At 42.3% G+C, this 21,100-nt stretch overlaps 4 protein-coding genes across 7 annotated transcripts; 2 read left to right on the top strand and 2 right to left on the bottom strand.

The window, feature by feature from the left end:
- Positions 1-50: 50 nt before the first annotated feature.
- LOC135112008 (uncharacterized) lies at positions 51-5,925 on the top strand. Of its 4 annotated transcripts, none has more exons than XM_064025818.1 (7): positions 51-200; positions 2,693-2,843; positions 4,368-4,563; positions 4,798-4,911; positions 5,042-5,117; positions 5,385-5,481; positions 5,751-5,925. In XM_064025818.1, exons 2-7 carry the CDS (start codon positions 2,767-2,769, stop codon positions 5,848-5,850), a joined length of 660 nt encoding a protein of 219 aa, XP_063881888.1. In that variant the 5' UTR covers positions 51-200; positions 2,693-2,766; the 3' UTR covers positions 5,851-5,925. The 4 variants fall into 4 exon arrangements, with proteins under 4 accessions (XP_063881888.1, XP_063881887.1, XP_063881889.1 ...); XM_064025817.1 differs by lacking the exon at positions 51-200 and adding an exon at positions 2,229-2,562; XM_064025819.1 differs by lacking the exon at positions 51-200 and adding an exon at positions 3,945-4,213 and having other exon boundaries at positions 2,696-2,843.
- Positions 5,926-6,298: 373 nt separating this feature from the next.
- LOC135112000 (dynein axonemal assembly factor 5-like) lies at positions 6,299-12,645 on the bottom strand. The gene is made up of 10 exons (XM_064025782.1): positions 11,985-12,645; positions 10,812-10,992; positions 9,476-9,618; positions 9,037-9,269; positions 8,320-8,836; positions 7,957-8,139; positions 7,680-7,802; positions 7,315-7,461; positions 6,956-7,147; positions 6,299-6,651 (listed from the first exon to the last, which is right to left on the bottom strand). Exons 1-10 carry the CDS (start codon positions 12,640-12,642, stop codon positions 6,518-6,520), a joined length of 2,511 nt encoding a protein of 836 aa, XP_063881852.1. The 5' UTR covers positions 12,643-12,645; the 3' UTR covers positions 6,299-6,517.
- Positions 12,646-12,915: 270 nt separating this feature from the next.
- Positions 12,916-15,536, top strand: LOC135111996 (protein SYS1 homolog). The gene is made up of 5 exons (XM_064025775.1): positions 12,916-13,035; positions 14,052-14,166; positions 14,263-14,355; positions 14,653-14,720; positions 14,942-15,536. Exons 2-5 carry the CDS (start codon positions 14,098-14,100, stop codon positions 15,180-15,182), a joined length of 471 nt encoding a protein of 156 aa, XP_063881845.1. The 5' UTR covers positions 12,916-13,035; positions 14,052-14,097; the 3' UTR covers positions 15,183-15,536.
- Positions 15,537-16,308: 772 nt separating this feature from the next.
- On the bottom strand, positions 16,309-20,099 carry LOC135111995 (ferrochelatase, mitochondrial-like). Its single transcript, XM_064025774.1, has 9 exons — positions 19,945-20,099; positions 19,208-19,415; positions 18,893-18,995; positions 18,471-18,589; positions 18,256-18,357; positions 17,922-18,087; positions 17,515-17,671; positions 17,086-17,201; positions 16,309-16,881 (listed from the first exon to the last, which is right to left on the bottom strand). The coding sequence occupies exons 1-9, from the start codon at positions 19,985-19,987 to the stop codon at positions 16,681-16,683; spliced, it is 1,215 nt and encodes a 404-aa protein (XP_063881844.1). The 5' UTR covers positions 19,988-20,099; the 3' UTR covers positions 16,309-16,680.
- Between the last annotated feature and the right edge of the window lie 1,001 nt (positions 20,100-21,100).

Genomic DNA, 21,100 nt, shown 5'->3' with positions numbered 1-21,100 from the left:
ACACAGTGGCTGCCAAGGCTTACCCATGAGTTAAACCTTCTTTAGTTGGTAAAGAGGAAGGCGTGGGCTCTAGCAGTGGACACCCGAAGGCAGCAGTGGCTGAAAATAATCAAAATAAAGAAAAGTTTGGCTGTGAGAAGTTGCTAGACAGCCAGCCATAGTGACATGGAGGCACCACCTCCATCACCACCACAGGGAAGGTAAGGTCAGGAAGTGTTAGAATTTAGGCAACTTAACGTAACTTTTTAATGAATAACTGAACAATCCACGGTTTTAACTCACTTTAACGCATCTCACCTAACCTCCAGCACAATATATCCCTGTGTCAGCCTCGTCTCGTTGCTAAAAACCGTAAAATTTAACTTAATGAAAATGTAAACAATCTGGGTGGTCTCTATTTATCAGCCATTATATATCTTATCTGTGAGTGTTTTAAACCAATACTGTCGCAAAGCGGAGCCACATGACCAAACTTTAATATCTGCTCGTTAGATATACCTGCCATTACTTAGTTTAAGTTTGGCGAGGGTTTAAATGAGTGAGAAGGGTTGGTCGTTCTCTCCACTGGCCCCCCACCGCCATCTTGGATAAGGCTCCCCAGCCCCCTCCGGTTCCAATATTATTATTTTTTTTTTATTTCCTAAGTATTTTATTTCGGCTTGTAGCTAAGATTTTATGGTTTGTAAAAATATTTCGTTGTTTTTAAGTTATTTGAGCGCGTGTGTTGCGTGAAAAGTGGTGATTTTGTGTAAATCAGAGGGCCATTTTCGGCTTATTTGTTTACGGTCCCAAAACTATTTTTTTTATTTCAGCCTGTACTAGGTTCTTATTAGTTTTAAAAAATAGTTGGTATTTTTTTAAGTGTGTTGCCGTCCCGCTCAGTGAAATGCGTGCACCGTACACTTGTTTTTATTCGTGTTCAACTTCCAATAATATTGAATTTTTTTCGGTAGATTTTTTATTTGTGCTTGTAGCTCACTTTAAATGGTTTTAGAAAATAGTTCAGATTTTTCAAAGTGTTTTTCGTTATGTTTAAGCCAGAATGGGTGGACATTTGAACGATTTTAAATTGGGTGAAAGTTCCAACAGTTTCCAGATACTTCTTTTTAAATATCTTTAATACTACTGCGTTTTGAAATGTGTTGTTATTTGTGGCATTAGTTAAAATGTGTGGCAAGTCTGAATTTATAAAGCATTCCTGTCTAGCTGCGTTTTTTAGAGGGGTAATTTTCAAAATGAAATATGTACGTACGTAAATAACGGTCGCTGTGACGTCATCAACCCCCCAGCCGTGATGTCACAAGCCCCCCAGCCGTGACGTTATCAGAGTGGTACCTTCCCTAACTCCCTTTCAGTCCCTCCCAGTAAATATTCAGTTTTTTTTTTTTTTTCAAGGTATTTCAAGGTGTGTGTGTGTGTGTGTGTGTGTGTGTGTGTGTGTATGTGTGTTTTGCCTTATTTTTCGTTGTACAGATGGTGATGCAGTGTGTGTTGCTTTGTCTTTCGTTGTACAGATTGTTATGCAGTGTGTGTGTGTGCGTGTTGCCTTATCTTTCGTTGTACAGATGGTGATGCAGTGTGTGTGTGTGTGTGTGTGTGTGTGTGTTGCCTTGCCTTACGTTGTACAGATGCTTATGCAGTGTGTGTGTGTGTGTGTGTGTGTGTGTGTGTGTGTATGTTTGTGTGTGTGTGTGTGTGTGTGTGTATGTTTGTGTGTGTGTGTGTGTGTGTGTGTGTGTGTTGCCTTGTCTTTCGTTGTACATATGCTTATGCAGTGTGTCTGTGTGTGTGTGTGTGTGTGTGTTGCCTTGTCTTTCGTTGTACATATGCTTATGCAGTGTGTGTGTGTGTGTGTGTGTGTGTGTGTTGCCTTGTCTTTCGTTGTACATATGCTTATGCAGTGTGTGTGTGTGTGTGTGTGTGTTGCCTTATCTTTCGTTGTGCAGATGGTGATGCAGTATGTGTGTGTGTGTGTGTGTGTGTGTGTGTGAGTTGCCCTTTCTTTCATTACACATATGGTGATGGAGTGTGTGTGTGTGTGTGTGTGTGTGTGTGTTGCTCTGTCTTTTAGTGTACAGATGGTGATAAAATATAAATTAAACATAAGCACATAACAAACAATAAAAAAAAAAAAACGACAAAAAAAACATTAAATCAGTCTACCTGCCTCACCCGACACCCCAGCCTATCAGGACCATAATCAGCTTCCCCGCCCAGCCACCTCCTGCCGTGATGTAAACAGTACGGCGTGTCGTGTGCAGAAAGTGTCCGTCTGTGTAGAAGTGTACCTTGTGCTCCACACCCTCTCTGTTATCTTTGTTCAAACTCGTGTAAGAAAAGTCTATGGGGCTGATAACTCCCAACCAGAGCAAGTACACAAGGCTGAGCAAAGATAACAGGGAGGAGGTGTGGAGCACAAGGTACATTTCCGCACATCCGGACAAGACAGCGCCAAGCGGTGCAGCGATCAGCTGAGCACAACAGCATCAGCTGGTCGCGGTTGGCAGTACTGCTGTTTCAGAGGCAACACTCCCGAGCAGACTCAACTCACTAGAGATAGCTGTAAGAGGAGCGGAAAAGCTGTGGTCCCCTGCAGAGTTTACACGTACCATACACCTGTCCAGGAAGAAATTTTCCGTGGTCGGTGTTTGAAATCAGTGTAGTGAAGCTTGGTCTCTGTGTTACACAACAGGCTGAGGAAGACGGCGGCGTGTGGAGCTTGGCAACTTGGCAGCGAGACACAGCAGGTCACTGAGGTTGCACAGGATGTTGGGGGGCCGGAGGCTGGCTGCTTCCTGCAGTAGGTGGGCGGCGTCTGGCACAGCGACGGGCCCATTTCAAAGGCAAGCAAAGTGATACTGAGTTCAGCAGAATTGTTACATATCAATGTGTGTATGTCAGTGTTAAGGTGTGTGATGAATTTCACCCCATTATTAGCTGTGTGTGAAAGATAACTAGCCAGGGAATCATAATCAAGAGCAGTGGGTGTACTGTTAGCAAGGACTCCTCTGAGTAAGCGTTGATGTGATTACTTTTATTTCGGTAAGGCATGTCCTCCAGATAGCCAATTATTACCTACTTCATCATGTGCATCTTGTTATTCCAAGCATTTTGCTAGTTTAGTGTGGTTGACAAATTAAGAACTGATTGAAATATGTTGGTGTTAAATCCAAGGTTGAGTTATCCACTACATACGTTTGGTTGTCCAGCTTGGAAATGCCCTGAACTGTTTGGCTGTGAGGAGATTGTGATTGGTATGTGTGTGATAGTTAGGAGACTGTTCATTATAGTGTTCTTGGTGCAGTTTTATCTATTCTATCTTGCTTCTTAAATACATGTTTACAAGATTGATGAAGTCTCCTCATCCCTCAGCTCTGCAGTATATTGTATAGCAAAGTGTAGAGGGAAGCTAGTTAAAGCTCCATTCCCACACTGGTGAATTTTGATGTTGACTCCACTGTGAGTGCTGCAAATGTGCAGTAACTAATGCTTAGCAAACATATTATGAAAGTGTTTCACCAGGATTATGAAGAATGCATTGTCTTTCCACTGCAAATGCAATGTAAGTCATCAATGGAGTGTTTATGTATATAGGAGATGCTTGTGACGTTTTCATATTTGTGTGAGCTCTCCTTGTTTGCACACCATCAGGATGTTTCCATGGCAAGCTGAAATAGAGTTTTTTGCAGCTTGGGTTGGATCTTAATCTGGAGGAGATAGATAGATATAGATGTACTTTGTGTGTGTGTGTGTGTGTGTGTGTGTGTAGAGAGAGAGAGAGAGAGACTCTGTGTGGGACAATCATCTTTGCTGGGAAGTCACTTGACCTGAGCATGGAGGTGTGAAAGGCATGTAACAGAGGTTGTTGCCATGGGTAATGCTCTGCAGTAGCACTACAGATGTAGCAAACTTGCTGTGACACTGCTGTGAATCCATTGTGACAGCACTGCGACAGTACTGCAACACTTCAAATGTGCTACAACTCCCAACTGTGATGACTCCTTTGCTAATGTTTTGAACAGTCCAAAACATTCTCTGTTGTCTGGTGAATGTGCTGCAACCCAGTCCGCTCTGGCAACTCTACTGTGAATCCATTGTGACACCTCTGTGAATCCAATGTGATTGTGCTGTGATTCCACTGCAAATAAGTCACCGCGGAATCACAGTGCATTTGCCATCCAAATTTGCAAATGTGGGAGCAGTGCTTAAGCTGGTGAGCAATGTTAGGCACCCCATCATTAGATGGTCAAGGCAGCTGTTAATCATATGCTTATAATTAAACTGCAAAATTTGTGTCACATATCAACTGCAGTGTAGTATTTCATGGAATATTTCCTTATTATTCATAGAAAACTTTTATTTTTCAGATGTGGATGGCAAAGTATGCACACCAGCAACATACTTTTACAGAGGCAGGTTTCAAAGCCCAGCACAAGCTCAGTCAAGGTTTGGTTCATCCCTAATCCTTTCAAATGGCTACACAATCGCATGGAAATTGCTGTGTTGCAGAAAGAATGGGATCCATCATTCAGTCTTGAGGCATTCAAATTTGGAGCAACACAGGTACAAGTGATGGAATAATTTATTGAAGCCTATTGATTCATTGATAAATGTGAAGTGATAAAGATTGACTTGTTATGTAATATTTCTTTCAAAGTAGTGAAGATACTTAATTACTTTTCAAGATTTGAAATATGGATTACTCAGTGGATTGTAGGACTTATGAAGCTGCCAGTGGTCATATTTTGTAGGCCCTTTAATTTTACGAGTAGGAGACTGAGTAATGTGACCTCACAGGCCATCTGCACCGTCACTGATCTCATGAGTCAGCGGGAGTGGGGGGAGCTGCGTGGCCTCCTCACACAGAAAGCTATTGACAAGCTTCGTGCTACAAAGTGGACTTTTGATCAAGTGAGGGACTTAACTAAGAAGTCTAGCTTCTCATGTCGCTTCATCATATATGAAATATAAAAGCAGATTGTGCATTCTGATTAGAGTCCAGGATTATCATAGCTAAGGTGTGTGCAATTTGTTTCTCCAGACCCACAACCTCACCTTGTCTCCTGAAAATGTACAGGCCATTGTAATAAAAGATGTAAAACTTCAGTCCATAGTGGGTAAGTAACCCTCATCTTCTGTATCATTGTTATAAAGGATGATAGAAAAGTAACCTAATTATATAATTTATCTCAGTTCAGGTTAATAGCATGTGTATTGTAACACCCCTGTGCTGAGGGGAACAACTTGGACCCTATATTCTGTGGCCAGATTGGAATATCTTTCCCTTGTGGACACCTCATATTGTTCTATCACTGTCATAAGTTATCTGTGTTGCCCAGAGTTGGGTGGAAACTCTTACCTAAAGATTCTGATGGATCTTTCAGACCAGAAGTACTGTGACATAGACGTCCTCCTGATAGGAGCACGGGAGCCATACAGTGTGGACAAACACTCTCTTGTCCTCCTTGAGTATTTTGCTCGGTGAGTTTTCCCGCTTTATTAAAAAGGAATTGTATCAAATACACACAAGTTAGAGATCTGGAATATTGTTTCTTTAGTATGATATTATTGAAAGTGTATTACACAGATTTTGTTTGCAAATCATGTACTTGGAATATATTAAATTTTGTCAAAATGGATGAGGGAACATTCTAGAAACCACTCAAAATTTTCCTAAACAGTAGAAAATGTGGCCTGTGAGGAAAGCAGATATTTATGATGGTCACTGTGACCTCTGATGTGCTCCACAGATTTCACCGAAATTACAGTGAAGGAAGGCTGCCAGAATGGACCATCACTGTGTTCAAGCTACAGAGCTTCCAGGCAGCACCACAACGAACCCGTACATAGCAACTTGTGTGTAATGTATAGCAACGTAGAATAAGGACCACAAATGTTATTGGAAAATAATATATTTGGTAAATACGTTCTTTTTTATTATACTTTTGAATATAAGCAATGACTTTTCACTGAACAGAATCCACTGGATGGGCTTGGCAAGCAGAGTAATGAGTTTTGAGCTTGGGAGAGTGTATGGGAGGAAGGCTGTGGATCTACCAGTAGTGATTAATGCTTAAGAACACTTCAGTTTTTACTTTTTATTGATGTTCAGCCAAGAATTCAGAAAACCCTTATGCTCTTCTTTCCCATTACATTTCATACATTTTTGCACCAACCCCAGGCCTTGCCCCCCAGCTAGACTGTCAACAAGGCACCTGCCTCTTGTTCCTGCTCTGGGGTGAATCAAAGAGGTTATTATTTTCTCCTTCAGCAATTATAACTTGGGATACAGACTCAATTTTGTAGTGTAACAATATTTTTTATTAAATAACAAAGCTAGTCTTTTGTACAGTTTTGAATTCAAGTACACAAGCACTTGATGATATGCATTAAGACTATGACTGCCATCTGCCAATTATGCTAATACATAAAAGTTCACTGCTGATTTTAAAGAAGCACCATAGCTGGAGTAATCACACCATCACAAAGTGGACTGTGTGTGGAGACTCAGGTGTGTTCAGGTGACCTGTAGAGTTTTCATGGAGGTGATGAGTCTGTGGCAGATGTGAGCATTACGGAATTTGTGTGCTTCACTTTCTAATAATTTAATGAGTAAGTCAGGACACACACTCTTCATTCTTTCCAGCCAGTCTGTAAAGAAAATGAGTTCATTAAAAGAAGGAAGATCAAGACTGTCAATATGCTGAAATGAGTCATTCAAGTACTGGAGTCTCATACTGTACTTTTCCTTAGACAAGCAGCAATATCAAGATAACTTTGAACTTTACAGTAGATGTGTAGTAAAACATCAACACTTAAAAATGTCTTGAAACCTCCCTCATGAAAGAGTTCGTCACATGAAGGAGATACAGAAGTAGGCAAGGGAGTATATATATATATATATATATATATATATATATAGTTAAGGTATTGAAACTCTGCACATGGGACTTACCACACACTGCCTCTTGGAACTGCTCATCAGGATCATCCAAGAAGATCAAAGCATCCTTACACAGATCCTGAAGGTGAGCAGTGTTCAGTGTGACATCATACCCCTCTGGCAGATCCTGGAACAACACATTCAGTACGTGTGCCGCCTTGAGCCGCACTGCCCTTGCAACATCATCCAGCCGCTTCAACACCTCTGCAGCACACAGACAAAATTTGATGCCAGTGTGTTTAGGATAAAGAGAATTTTGTCTAACCACTTTCCCTTGACAATCATACAGCCAGAATTAACTGTACTCTGTTTTTGGTTTTCTGTTAAACATGTGCTGATAGGATTTTAGTGACCTGGAAGAAGCTACTTACTATCTGCCAAGGTGTGGAGAGTGTTTGTGTCAATGAGACAAGTGTAGGTAGTGGCCACACACTGCACAACGCTGCATGCAAACAGCCGGGTCATCTCTGCATCGTCCTCTATCAGTGCTGGCAGAAGCACGGTGCATTCCTTCACCTCTGTAAAAATACTTCTAGGATAAACTTCGAAAAACTCCAGAATAATGTGCATGTAGCTCAGCTCACAAAAGCTCATCTTCCTATACTGCATTATCTCAGCTTAGTTTTATGCTGGGTTACTAGTCTGTTTATCTTTACATTTCATTTCATTTACATTTCATGACATAATGATAAAATTTACTGCATGCAATAGTTATCAGGTGTTCTAGACCTCTAACCTTCTATCATTGGCTGGGTGGTCACTCCTGTACTGCACGCTGCCTCCAGGCAGGCCACGGCTGCTGTCCTGAGGGTCTCTGCGGTGGCCCCAGCACGCCAAACTAGGTGCTCTCGCATGCATTCTGTTAAAAGACACCGTGCACTTTCTTGAGTATTGTCTTATTCTCTGGATGTGTCCTTGCCAAAATGAGGCCCTTGGGTAAGTATTCTGAATTATTCACTACAACTTCACAAATCACTTTTGAATCCAGACAGTTAAGTGGAGATGTGCCTTACTGGAGACAAGGACTGGCAGCCATACTTCCAGCTGGCCACCTGCAGCAAGGGGTTGGCTCTCTCCCACCAGGAGGTGCCTCAGCTGGTTCAGGCAGTGGAGGCACACAAATGGATCTTCCCCCTTAACTGTACATGCTGTTAGTATCTTGGTGAGGATCTCTAGTTCATGACCAAGAGCTGGACCTGAAGAGAATAGAACTGTAATTAGCACTAATGTTTAATCTTGTGAATCTACAAAACAGCTGAAATAGATAAATTATCAAATAAATGTGAGATGTATAATTAACTTTATCATCATTTATAAGAAACAATCTGTCATATTAGCAGCAATCCTGTTTTTATGACTCCAGCATGAATTCTCACCAGCTAGTTTCATGAGACCTCCCAGCAGCAGGAAGGATGGGGAGCCCTCAGTCCAGCTCCCCACTGCTACCATCAGTCTGTCTAGAACTTCTCGAGTATGCTTGTGGTAAAGTTCTTGTATCTCTTCATAGCCACAGTTCTTGGAGAGTTCTTTCAGTCCCTCCTGTGCTACACTTGCATTCTCACCAGAAGAGGAAGATGCAATGAAAAGCAGTAAGTAGAACATCTTGAAGCTGTTCTCAGAGAAATCACATTTGTATAGCAAGGTTCTGATGACACACAGCAGAGCCTCCTGATGAGCCTCTCCAAACACCAAGGCCACATCCTCCTCTGCCAACACTGAGATGAGGTCAGGAAGGCAAGGCTGGAGGAGGGCGGTGCTGCTTCCCTCAATCAAAGCTGCCAGGACCACGAGGGGCCGCTCCCCATGGTGGCCAGCACCCAGCCTTGGCAGCACTAGTGGCAGGAACACAGAGGGTGGCAGGAAGCACCCCAGGAAGCGCCCACATTCATTTACCTGAGGAGCAAATATTCACTAAGAGAAAATAACATATCTAATTCTTTGTTCAGACATATTTTGAGTAATTGTGACTTGAGCAAACCATTTATTATACAGACAAGTGACTCAATACATGCAAAATGCACAATAAAACACCATAGGCACATGCTGATATACATGAAAGTATCAAGTGTCCTCATAGAAGCACCACACCCCACCTGCTTCACAACGCTGGCCTCCTTGTCACCTGCGGCAAGATGGAGTGCGGTCAACACTTTCTCTGCGTACTGAGTCACTCCAGAGTCAGCATTAAGGATGAGCACTGCGAGGAGCTTGGCAGCATGCAGTCTTGGGCCAGCCTGCCAGTCATCCAGGTCAGTCAGCAGACCAGGAAGGATGTGATAGAGGCTGCGCTGCACCAGACTGCGACACCCAATGCCAGGACGAACCTCTGAAGATGAGGTGTGACATGAGGTCAAACCACTGTGTAATAGCTGCAACATCAGAGTTTTATAATAAATTATGGAGACACAGGTTTGTGTTTCAAGAAGTGGCTAGTGTTTGTACAGAAGATGGCTACAACCTGGCCAACTACTCATCTTTTTTTTGTAGTATATCTAATTTGACTTTATCAGGAATTTACCCTTGGCTGCTCACCTCCAGGTGGGTAGTCTGGTGGGGGCACATCAAAATCAATTTCCTGCTTCAGCTGATCCACGTTCTCTTCTTCATATTTGTGACCAACCTGTTCCCAGAGTTGTGTGGCCTTGCACCTCACGTCCTTGTCCTCATCTTTCAGCCTATAAAAAGAACATGCTGATGATACCCAAGAATCTTGCAGAGTAATAATAATAATAATGATAATAAACAGTTTATTATTTAGGCAGTTAACAAACTGAAAATGTACATAGGGGGTGGAGAAATACTTAACATTAATCCTAAAGGTAAGTCTAATCTAGAAGGGACTACTGATTGATGGGTCGCACCATGGTGGGAATCGCACTGAGTCTGTACCGGTCCGTGTGAGGTGTGAGGTGCAAGGAAGAGATGAAGTGTGCTTTTGTAGGCCACACAAAGCTTTGATCTTAGCATACCACTGTCTGTTGTTGGTCAGCTTGAGGTGGTGTATCTTGTCTGGATAATAGCTTGCCTTTGCAGCCTTAATCTCCCTGATCACTCTGTTTCTTAGTTTCCTGTATAGGACCGGGCAGGAGTGAAACGCCCAGGTCCGCTGACGCATGAGTCTTTTAATGCGGGGTGTCATCCAGGGGGCATCAGACGGGTGCATTGTGACGCTCTTGGCTGGGAAGTAGCGGTGGAAGGCTTCTGTGGTGGTGGCGACGTAATTTTGCCATTTCAAGTGGACGTCCTCCACATCCAGCACCTCGGTCCACGGGTGTTGTGTCACCCACTGCCCAAACTCCCTCATGGCTGAGTCAGGCATGGGGCGGTGGGTCCTGGTGACAGCTGACCGGGGGGTCGAGGTGGTGGGTGTGGGTGTCCACAGTATGGAGAAGTGGTTGCTCCATCCCATGGGAGGCAGCGGCTTGGGAGGCGAGTACTGCTGGCCCAGATCTGTCAGTATAAGGTCGAGGATGGGGAAGTCCACGACCTGGGTGAGGTGTAGCTGGTGTAGGATATCGTTGATATCTAATCTGTTAAAGTCCCGACAGATGACCAGCTTGGCAGCAGGATACCTCACCCTCAGGGCATCAGCAGTGTTGATGATGTGAGCGGTGAGTAACTGTGCTGTGGCGGCTTGTGGTACACGACGCACAGGATGATGGAGGCCGTGTTACTGGGATGGGAGGGGGGCGTAACTCTCACTCACAGGGCCTCCACACCGGCAGGAATATCGACAGGGAGGTGTGAGGGGCTGAGGACAGAGCGGCAGAAAATGGCCACTCCCCAGAGACCAATGGAAGGGACATGATGAGCAAAGCCACACACACAATAACACAACCTTGTTTGTTCCCCCTCATGTGTGACTTACCCAAAAAGCAGCAGCGGTAAGATGCGGTGCCAGTAGGAGTGTCTGTCAGGCATGTGGAGGGCCAGGCTGCCACCCACCTCTGCAAGGACCAGACGCACCTGAGGGAGGTCCATGACACATTGAGCGAGGGGACCGCTCACGTCCTGAATGACTTTGCTGTCCCCATACAACAGCAGATCCCCTGAAACAACACAGAAGGGTGTTTATTGTGAAATGTTAGTTTTATCAATTTATTTTCTTAAACAGATACTTGAAGAGTGTACAGTCAACAAATGCCAGCCTTGTCCAGTGTCAGTGTTCATTGTGTCTGGTGACTCATGGTTAGAGCTGTTCTCAGGGTGAAACACATTATGTTCTGTTCATGCTGTGATGTTTGCTGTGAAGAGTACATTCCTTTATCTTTACCCCACAGTTTCTAGGTTCTCTATGAAGGCAGGTGGACTCTAATCTGACTCTTACAGCAAGGCAGCTAAAGGGAAGCTGTGGGAATACCATGAATTTTTATGAGGTTCTGGAAGTTTTACATTTTTTAATTCACTTATTTTGTTATACTGATACCATTCAAGCCCGACATGTGACAATTTATGATTGAATGATATCACTGATTTGTTTGCCTCGCACTCATCATTACAATCACCACAAAATGAACAGAACAAAATATGTTTCAACCCAAGAAAAACCAAGTTTCATGTCACCAAAGACACAATGAATGTTGACTCTGGTAACTAATACTGACAACTGTTGCTCTGGGTGTGAGTGAGGAGGAGACATGCACTTGAGATGCCAATAAGTCAGTTTGTCCCTGCCCACTTTTTATGCTTGCTGGGAGACCTTAAATAAAACGTGTTCCCCATGTAGCGTATGCAACCACAATGCAAGGTAGGCATTCAGTGATTGTATGCTTTCTCTTAGTGTGTCTACTGCATCAATGAATCTGACTCACTTCATTTTGACATAACTAAACCAAGTCCTCTCATATGTCTTAAAAAAAAACTACTTCACTTTTAGATTTATGAGTTAAATGGATCATTCAGAACAACTACATCTCAGTGGGCCTTTTTTTTTCTTCCTATTATGATACCCTAGGTCATAGCCCCTCTTACAGAAAAAAAAAAAAAAAATTACATCAAAACACAATAGTCATGGCAACACAGCAGGGGCAAGACACACTACCTAGCGCAGTGACGGCAGCTACTCTGTTCCTGAAGCGCTGGTGGTGAAGCGCCTTAACCAGCGGCTTTGCTAGCGACTCAGACTGCATGTGGAATTTTTCTCTCGTGGCCTTGGCGAAGCAGCTCACACACTCTGCGGCCGCCTTGCGCACCTCAGGGCTCACATCTAGCACCGCCTCCTTCAGCACACCCACAACGTCGTTTATATAAGGCACCATCGCCCCTTGGAACTGCGTGGTGATACTGGAAATTATGTTAACTTGCACCAATCTCACATCCTCGCTCTCTTCCACTTGTGGCACGGTGGCCAGTCTGTGGTGGAGGAAAGGGATGAGATGCACCAGCTGGCCTTGCTTCACCACTCCTCTCAGGCTAAAGGTAAGGATGATTTCCGATGACTTTATCCTGTTCACCTCAGACTGATCCGCCAGACACGTGACGAGATGCTTCAGTGAAAAGTCCAATATTTTGTCCTGTGCCTCTTGGTTTTCGTAAGTTTCAGTCTCAAATGCAAGATGATGGAGTCTCTCAAGTGCCTTCCGTCTCTTGACCTTGTTGGTGTTCTGCAAGTCGCTCAAAATGGTGTTTACTTCAGTCACCAGCGCGGAGTGAGCGTCCTCCGTCGCCATGGTTGCGTCAATGTAAATAAACATCTTCATGCGTTCAAGTCAACACAAAAATAATATTAATGTCACTAACTCAATAAATAAGATTCGTTCAATTCAATTCTAAATTGTGCAATGTCGTTTCGTTTTTATTTTTACGTTTCCATGTAACTCAGTAATACTTCTGTGAGGGAATTATTGTCTTATTTTCAGGCATTCCCTTCAGCTTCTATGACTAATTAAAAAAAAATCTATCCATCTAAATTTATAGCTAGGAACGCAACATTTTTTTTATCCTATTCTGAGCGTGTACTATTAGACGAAAAATATAAATGAGGAAAGGAGGAAACGTCAGCTGACCCGTTACAAACCCATGTCCAGTTGTTTACAAGAGTGATGCCAGAGTGACGGAGTGCCATTCCCTCCTCAACATTCATCATTATTAAGGTGACAGAAGGTCCATTCTATTGTATAAGATGCGAGGTAGCTTAGCGTGTAAATGAAACACAGGATCACAGAATGAGAAGGAAGGGGAGAGGTTTAGGTACAAAAGGAAGGGAAAAAGTAATGGTGATTTATTTTTTAGTCATATGGTAAAGTCTGGTATTCCTGTTCCATATCCGGTCGTAATATTGATGATATGTGGAAGTAATCTCAGTACAGTGTCTCACTTTTTCGATGTTTACCTTGACCAAAGAATAGAGGAATTATAGGTACTTTTCTCAGGGTTGTTTGTTCCTACCAATAGCATCTCCCTATATATACTTTCGTCGTCCTTCCCCAGCCCGAACAAACTTAGGGACCTGGTGGGAGAGCGGGGTTTTACAGTGGGGAACGCAAAAATGAGTGAAATTTGGCCTTCAAGAAAAGTCTAGGAGAAAGTAATTCTTTTTAGGAAATTTTTGGGCTTGGGGAGCAAGTATAACCTAACCTAATGGGGGATAATGCCCCTCTCGACTCCTCCTAACCTAACTGGGAGGGCTATGCCCCCTCAACCCCTTACTTAACAGGGGCTCTGTCCCCCTTGACCCCACTTACCTAACCTAACCTAACAGCGGGCTTTGCTTCCTCAAACCCCCATGACCTAACCTAACCTAACAGGAGCCTACACCTCTCCACCCCTCTGACCTAACCGAAACTACTTGTGACATTATAACCTAGCCAGGGACAAGGTGGCATATACACACTATTGCTTCACCAAGCACTGGGGTCAAAGTATGCAGAAAATTCGGTTGAATTTTTCAAACAGTCAAATATCCAATTATACAACTGTATGTCAAATACTCACAGAATTACAAAGAACTTGAGGTGGCAGTTGTCTCTTCTGGGTGGTTTGGACTATGGGGGTTGTATAGGGAATCAGCCTCTTGAAGAAAGATGTACATTGACCTTACAAAGTAACTTACAAAGTGCTTCCTTCTTCCACCATAGAGAGGCACTTTATTCTTTGCTTCCCTCCACAGGATCACTCACCTTTAATCACAGTCTTCACCATTCACGGACAGAGGAATGGCAGGAGGCTTCCGCTACAAGGTGTGGGATCCACCACTCATCATCTCCCAGATCATAACGATGCAGGTAAGAACATCTTGTTTCCTCCCGTAGATTGCTGTACCTTTGCTGTCACATTACAAGACTGTTTCCTTACCTCCTGTGTGTGACTGTGTGTTGCAGGCAGTGTTCTACGTTGGTCTGGGCATCTGGGTGGCCACTCTGGACCTCTTCACTGGCCACCATCGCTCTCTAGACAGCCTCTTCAAGTACCAGGTGGGAGGAAGAAGTAGAGATGTTAGACTAACCAGACCTACTGTACAACAGGCAATCCATGTAGCCCCTGCAGTAAATTTTTTTTTTGCTAAAGCAAGACAACTGTTTCTGATGATTTTGATAACTGTCTCATGACTGAACTTTTTAATTGTCCAGTTAATTTATCACTTTATTACTATTATTATTATTATTTATTTATTTATTTATTATTTTATTTATTTATTTTTTTTATTCACTTATACCAAGATATATAAGGGAGATGTCTTCTGCAATGTATAAGGTGTTTTCTTTCCATAGGAACTACAGGTAAAAGAGGTTCATGGACGAACAGTGATGGCAGCCTTCATCCTTAATGCCCTCACCAGGTGTGTACCCTGCTGCAAACACTGCTGCCTCAAGTAGCAGCTTTCCTTATATTGTGTACATGAATTTGAGTAGCAAAATCAAGGGCTAAGATTTTAAACTTTCCACAACAGCATGGAAATTATTGTCTGCCCTAAATTCATCTGAGGGCAGTTGTACACATAAGAAAACTACTGCCACACAGTAAACCTAACTAATAATTATTTTATCACCACCATCACAGCTCCCTTGGACTGTGGAAGGTGGTACAAAGAACCAAGCAGTGTCTGGACTTCACAGTCACTGCCCATGTGATCCACCTGTGTGCCAGCTGGTGGTACAATGGCCACCTGCCTTCACAGCCCTCTGTGTGGCTGCTCAACTTGGTCACCATCACCCTCATGTGTGTGCTGGGCGAGTACCTGTGCATGCGCACTGAGATGCAGCACATTCCTGTACTCGGCTCCTCCAAAGTAGATCTGTGAGTGTGTGTATGTGTCTGGGTGTGTGCATGTGTGTATGGTTGTGTCTTCAAGAGCGAGAACATGAGAGAGTGACTAAAATTATATGGTCTTTAATTTTGAAACTTCTTTCTTCCCAAAGAACCACATGTTTTCTTCTTCATTGTATAGTAAACTATTCATACTATTATATGTATTTACATATGAAATATTACATGTGCATTCATCACTCATCTTTGTATTTTGTTCATATATGCTTTGCTGCTCGTTCAAATATTTATGGTTTGAACACTTACACATAAATGCATTATGTATTAATATATATGTGGCCTGTTTCTTACAACTGTTTGAAATTTATATAAACATTGTAAGTAACTATGAAGACAATTTATGAATCCTTGTACTGATTATATTAACACGTGTGAAGATTATTGTTTGGTATAAGGGTAAAAACCTGGTGCTGCAGTGACTCGGACACACAAAGGATGGGCTGAGGCAGAGGTGAGGACGGCCCTGGAAAGGTGGGAACATGACCAGATGATGGATGGTGATACTCAGTGATCAGGAGCAAAACTTTCAAAGGTACAGTGGACCCCTGAATAACGAACATAATTGGTTCCATTGAGGGGTTTGTTAAAGGAAAAGTTTGTTTTGTGATCTAAAGAACTTATTTATCTTTTTATTTATCTTTGTCCTTGATGATGGTGCCAATGATCCTCTTATTACGATCATAAAGGTGACACAACTGGGTGATGGTTGCTCCTTCCTCATACTTCTTGATGATTTCTTTTTTCATAGTGACTGTAATAGGCTGTCTCGTCTTCTCCAACTTCTTTGTGCTGTCCATGTTGCTGAATGCTGTCTTGCTCACAAAACGCTGCTAAACAAGTAGCAAACATTAAAAGCAGCCTCTTGTTTATGCTTGTGGTGCAAGGAACTGGAGCAGTGTTGCCAGGTCTCTTTATGCCAGTGTTGCCAAGTCTTGTTATACTATTTTTGCCAGTTCATTATTGAGCTTTTAGTTCATTTTGTAGGTTGCAATATTTCAACTATTTCAGTTCGTTACCGAGATTGTTCGCTGTTCAAACCTTTCATTATTCAAGGGTCCACTGTACACAAAAATTTTTGTGTGGAAAAGAGTAACACCACATTTCATTATCTAAAGTATTATTATTCATGCATTAAGTAGCTTCTTCATGTAATATTTTGTCTTTATTCATTAGCATCAATTCAAATAATCCATTTCTTACAAGTTCAGAGGAATACTTATTGTATCTACATTTTTACATTAATGTCTATCTTACTTCATCTACACGTGCTTCAAGATGCAATTTTCTACAAAACTACCATTACCTCCACCATTTTAAAGCTTAAGGCATGTTGAAGTCACAATAACAATACTATTTAGGTAGTGTTCGTATGCACCAACGCAAGATATACAAACAACGTGCACCACAAGCTTACAAAGTATTGTCAACAAATAGATTTAAATGCAACAATAGAGAGGAACACAAGTGAGGGACTAAAATGTCTGTGTGGCATGTCTGAACCACTTCTTGGAGGCGAAGCATGACTTGTTGACACACAGTGGACAGTTGTGCAAGAACTGTTCAGAGCAACGCTGGCCTCCAAGGAGATGCCTGCTGGCCACGTCCACCAGTGCATCAATGAACAGTGGATGATCATTGGGGGCAGCACAGCGGAGGATACGCTCAGCTCCAACCTGAAGCAAAGTCAAAGTTTAGGTTATTCCAGGATTCTGTGCTGTGGTGAGAAGTCACAGTACTTCTCTTACCACTAAGCTTTGTATGACTTTCTAAGATGAAATATAAGGTTTTTCACATGTACAAAAAAAAAGTGTGTGAAGATGCTGAAAACATTGGGTGGGAAAAGGTGTCATGGTGACACAACAGGGGACAGTGGTCACCTCATTGCCAACATCATGCGTGTATTCAATGTCCAGCTCATGGAGAGTCTCAATGTGGTCGCTGGTGAAGGCAATGGGCACCAGGATCATGTTCTTGCGGCCGCGTTGCACAAGACCTACAACAGATAACAGAGAACAATGGAACTCAAGTAATGTCATACTGTAGCTATCAGTGGTGGTATATGTGTATGTTTTTATTTATGAACTGGCAGAAATAGAGAATACTTATGAAGCTGTTTATTTTAACAAACTTGATTGTTAAAATTCTCGTTTCCTTTTTTACTATGCAAACAAATACAGTAATAATGCAATCTATACAGCATTGCAACAATCAAAAGTAAGAATATCAAACAAAAAAAAAAACAGCTACCAGGGAATATTTATTCCTTACTTGTCAAACAAGCCAGGCATGTGGCAAGAAATACCAACCTTTGATTGCATCATCTGTGGCAGGAGAGAGCCATGGCAGTGGTCCCACCTTGCTTTGCCACACCAGCCGGTATGGATTACTGAAACCCAACTCCTGCATCACCAGCTGCACAGTAGCCCCAACCTCAGCAGCGTAGGGGTCTCCTCGATTCACTTGCTGCAGTCATTATGAGTCATTAATTAAATGATCTAGTGTTTACATTTGTAATCATTATTAGACTATTCAGGTGTGTGTAAAAGGAAGGATCCCACCTATATCAGAGAGAAGTGCCTTGTATGGGTCACTCCAAGTGGGATTGCTGGCCTGGTGTATAGACAAGATGCCATGACTTGAAGTTTTTTTTTTTTACTATGGCCATTTCTCTTGAAGAACATTACTCAAGATAGGAAGGCAACAGCAGACTCACTCTCAGGGGTAGAGAATGAGCTGAAAAGAGGATGAAGACATCTTTTCTCTTCTCAACAGGAAACTTTTCCAGTTCTGTTTTGATGTTCTCAGCAAAGCACTTCACCAGGAAGGGGTTGGTGCTCCACCGGTCTATGACACTCCACTTGAGCTTTGTCTCAGTGGGCCTGTAGAGAAGCATCATTAGCCTACTGGTAATCATGAATTTTTACCAGATAATCCCAATGTCTCCTTATATATTCATTTATGTCTCGGTCCTATCCCTCCACAACCTCACTTTGCTGAATTATCTATCAAAGGGAAGGAACAGGCAGACCACCATAGCAACGTGTTACCTGTTGGCATAGAACTTGTGGATGGCATTCATGCTGGAGCCGGTTGTGCTGCAGCTGTACTGGGGATACTGTGAGAAGGCTACACAGTTCTCTGCTCCTTCCCTGCCACACAATGATAGGTGATGTCATAATTAACAGATGTCAGCATAAATTATAAAAATTGTAACACTCAAAGTACAGGATTGGAGCTCTAAAGTGTATTTAGCAAGACTTACACTTCTATCTGCTCTAATGTCGCTTCCGTGAGTGGATTTGCATATCTGAACCCAACATAGTGCTTGTGTGGTGCTGTCTCCGGGCACAGTTTGTCCAGGCGCTCACACATCAGCTTCCCCTGTGGAAAAAAAGCTTCCATGAAATTCAAGCATTCAAGTGCGAATGCTGCATAACAGTCCACTCATTCCTTGCAGCATTCTTACATGCTGAGATAGTATGTCTACATTTAATCATTCAATGAACATATTTGTAACCTCAGATGAGTGTGAAGAACCAGACAAACTTGAAACTCACATAAAAGAAAAAATTTGTTTACTAATAACCAAACCAGTTAACAGAGACTACCATAAATTAGTCTTCTTTACAAGGGAGCAATATGGCCAACTGATGCTTTACACGTTGCACCATGTGTCATATTCACCTGCAAATCTGTCCATTTGAAGATGGGAGAGCCGCCTCCAATCTCACTATACTTCTGCTGGATGCTTGGGGTTCGTCTCTTGGCAATCCAGGGACCCATACGACTGAAGGCAACAGTTTGAGCTTTATGCAATTATCCTAAGTGCAATATCTTCCAATAATTACCTATATACCTTTTGAAAGCATTTACCAAAAATAAGATATCATTAATATTCCACATGATATGCCATTACAAGTCTCTCCTATTGAATAAGACACCATCTCTCTCTCTCTCTCTCTCTCTCTCTCACACACACACACACACACACACACACACCTCTGGAAAGGTAGCTGGATGATGTCTCTGTCTTTGAACAGCTCCAGGAGGAAGTCATGCACCTCATCCAGGTTCCGAGGGCCACCCATGTTCAGCATCAGCAGGGCAGTCTTGGGTCGCAGTGCCTCCTTCTGAGCCACTGCTGCTGCCTCTACCTGTGAGCATCTCGGTGTGGTGCTGTACTGCCTGCCAGCCACCTGCACACCATCTGTGGAACATTAGGTTTGTCAACACTTGTCTTCATAGTAGTGGTACAGTACATCAGTTTATGGTGTGTGTGTGTGTGTGTGTGTGTGTGTTTAATCTATGTTCGTATTTCTGTTGTGTTCAATATATGACTGCTGATAAGTCAATCTTTCAAGGGGAAGGAATAGGCCTCGAAAAAAATTATAAATGGAAACAGTCATAATAGTGGAGAGAGAGAGAGAGAGAGAGAGAGAGAGAGAGAGAGAGAGAGAGAGAGAGAGAGAGAGAGAGAGAGAGAGAGACGTCAAACAGTTGAAATTGGTGTATTACTATGTTGTGCAATTGGGCAGGTTCGCGAGGTTAGGGAGCGAATTGCTCCGTTTTCTTTCACTGGCGCTTACCAAGTTCTGCTGCGCGAGGCCTTATGAAGTGACCGGCAACTTAACAGCTGGAGAAATACAAAACCCTCTTTCGTAACATTAAAACACCAGGGAAGAACAAACTAAACAAACTTTCCTCCTAACATGGCGTGACCTACTGTAGACACTTACACCAAGACCTCAGGAAAAGACGAATGGCTCCAGTTTTGCTCATGCTGTTGGTTTGACGTGCCTCGCCGCGACCACAGCTGGCTGGATGTAAACAAAAATCATTGGCGACCGGGACTGTCGCACTGGCCTGTATTATATTATTGCTGGTATATTAAGGAAATTTCACTGTATTTCAAGCTATGGTTGGATTCTTGATATTTTCATTTTTATAATTATTGCATTTCGTATATAAAGGGAGGAATATGTACAGGTCTAGTTTGGAAGTTAAGACTGGCTAAGGTGTGATGGTTAGATAAGTTTTTAAGTACGTAAAATTTATAAGAGGCGAAAAAAAAATAAAATATCTGCGGGAAGAAATTTGCCCTTTCAAAACTTTTTAAAGCTGTAAAAATAAAAATTTGACATCATATATATATATATATATATATATATATATATATATATATATATATATATATATATATATATATATATATATATATATATATATATATATATATATATATATATATATATATATATAGAAACGTATCCCTACCTGGTGGGGCGCCAGCACAAGGCGGAAGCGGAGAAAAATAAATAAATAAATAATAATAATAATAATAATAATAATAATAATAATAATAATAATAATAATAATAATAACAATAATAATAGTATGGGCCAGTACAATAATAGCCTAGCTAAGGGCTATCTACCTATCTATCTATCTGAATCTATCCATCTATGGTGGCATAGCTGGAGAGGGGGTTAACTGAGTGGGTGGCGCAGTGAAGAGGGGGAGGGGCAGCTGCAATGAATCAACTTTGTGGGGACCCAGCTTGCAAAAGGTTGAGAACCCCTGCTGTGCACCATCAAAGCGCCAGTGGAAGATGCGGCAGTCTTATGTTAGCAGAAAACAATATCATTCAATGGCAAACTCTTACCAGCTCAGAAACAATAATAATAATAATTGTTGAGCTAATTAACTATTTATTTATTTGTAAATGTAACTTGACTGCTTATGATGCACTATCCAGCTTATATGAATCATGACATTTAAGCACGAGACAGTTCACTATTTGGGCTGGCGCGTCAGCAGTGTTGGATTTCCCCTTACTCGATCTTTTCCGTGTTGATAGAGGAGCCGGGAAGCCCACCTGGTGAGAAGTGTCCA

The sequence above is a fragment of the Scylla paramamosain genome, chromosome 23, assembly GCF_035594125.1.
Source record: "Scylla paramamosain isolate STU-SP2022 chromosome 23, ASM3559412v1, whole genome shotgun sequence".
NCBI lineage: Eukaryota > Metazoa > Arthropoda > Malacostraca > Decapoda > Portunidae > Scylla > Scylla paramamosain.
This window is presented reverse-complemented; position numbering and strand designations above follow the sequence as displayed.